Below are 990 nucleotides of genomic sequence, written 5' to 3' on the forward strand. Positions count from 1 at the left end.
GATCACCAAAGTCATTAAGATTCATCTTCTGAGCACCAAGGACTGCGGAACCAGTAGGCTCAGTAGGGCCAGAGCCCTACCTACTTTTGAACATCCAAACATGTAAAAGAAAAAATTAACTAAGATTCTATAAGGTACTGTCTGCTTTTTGTAATATTATACCGCCGTTTGTGGTAGCCATAATATATACTATACGCCTATGAGGAAAGCCAATAAATTCTGCTGTCTAAAATGTGACGAAATCCAACAATAGTTGACATACTGTAAGTCTGGACAAAATAATCATGTGTAATGGATGCAGATAAACAAAAAAATATGTTTGAACAAGAATTTACCTAAAAAAATCAGCATTGAAAAGAAAAGTAGAATGAAATGCAAATCAGTCGAGATTATACAATTTCCCTAGTGTTTCCACACACCCTGCTCCCAACACCTGACGATCCTCTCTCTTTCTTCTGCACTCATTAGTCCCAATTAATCAAATGTTTACGAACTTCACTTCTTCCCCGGAAGTTCTTGTCCTTATTCCTCAGTCTCCATGGACCTGTGGAGCCTCCTGCACATGGTCTGCTAACTGCCAATTGCTAAATCACTGATAATTATTTTGTTGTTATTATTACCCCCCCCTTATTATAATATTATTCGGCGGTTACTGTTCTGCCCCTTCCTTCTCACTGTTAAACACAAGTTTTCCTGCCCCTGTCTCCAAGGTCTTCTCATGTGTATGTGGTTCTCTGTAACAATGCATTAATACAGGAGGTTCGTCTAGACCTGCCCTCTATTTGAAAAGTGTCCTGAATAACTTCTGTATGAATTTGCTATAACAAATATTGATTAGTGAATATGCACACATTTCTTTACTGTTTTTATATTATTATTACACTTTTTTTAACGTAGAAAGTTTAATTAGGACATTACATTAGCTTATTTTCATATTTTTGATAACTTTCAGAATTTCAACGATTTTTCCCCCATTTATCGTTATCAATA

At 36.1% G+C, this 990-nt stretch overlaps 1 protein-coding gene across 1 annotated transcript in view; it reads right to left on the reverse strand.

Moving 5' to 3' along the window:
- LOC118334379 (vacuolar protein sorting-associated protein 13C) overlaps positions 1-465 on the reverse strand; it is a gene marked incomplete at its 3' end in the record, with an annotated part of 2,696 nt that extends 2,231 nt beyond the window's left edge. Inside the window, exon 1 of the mRNA XM_035670282.1 lies at positions 439-465. Coding sequence (XP_035526175.1) covers positions 439-465 — 27 coding nt within the window. The remainder of the gene's footprint in view (positions 1-438) is intronic.
- Positions 466-990: the final 525 nt, after the last annotated feature.

This window comes from Morone saxatilis, unplaced genomic scaffold, assembly GCF_004916995.1.
Source record: "Morone saxatilis isolate NCDOM2014 unplaced genomic scaffold, NCSU_SB_2.0 Contig23, whole genome shotgun sequence".
Lineage (NCBI taxonomy): Eukaryota > Metazoa > Chordata > Actinopteri > Moronidae > Morone > Morone saxatilis.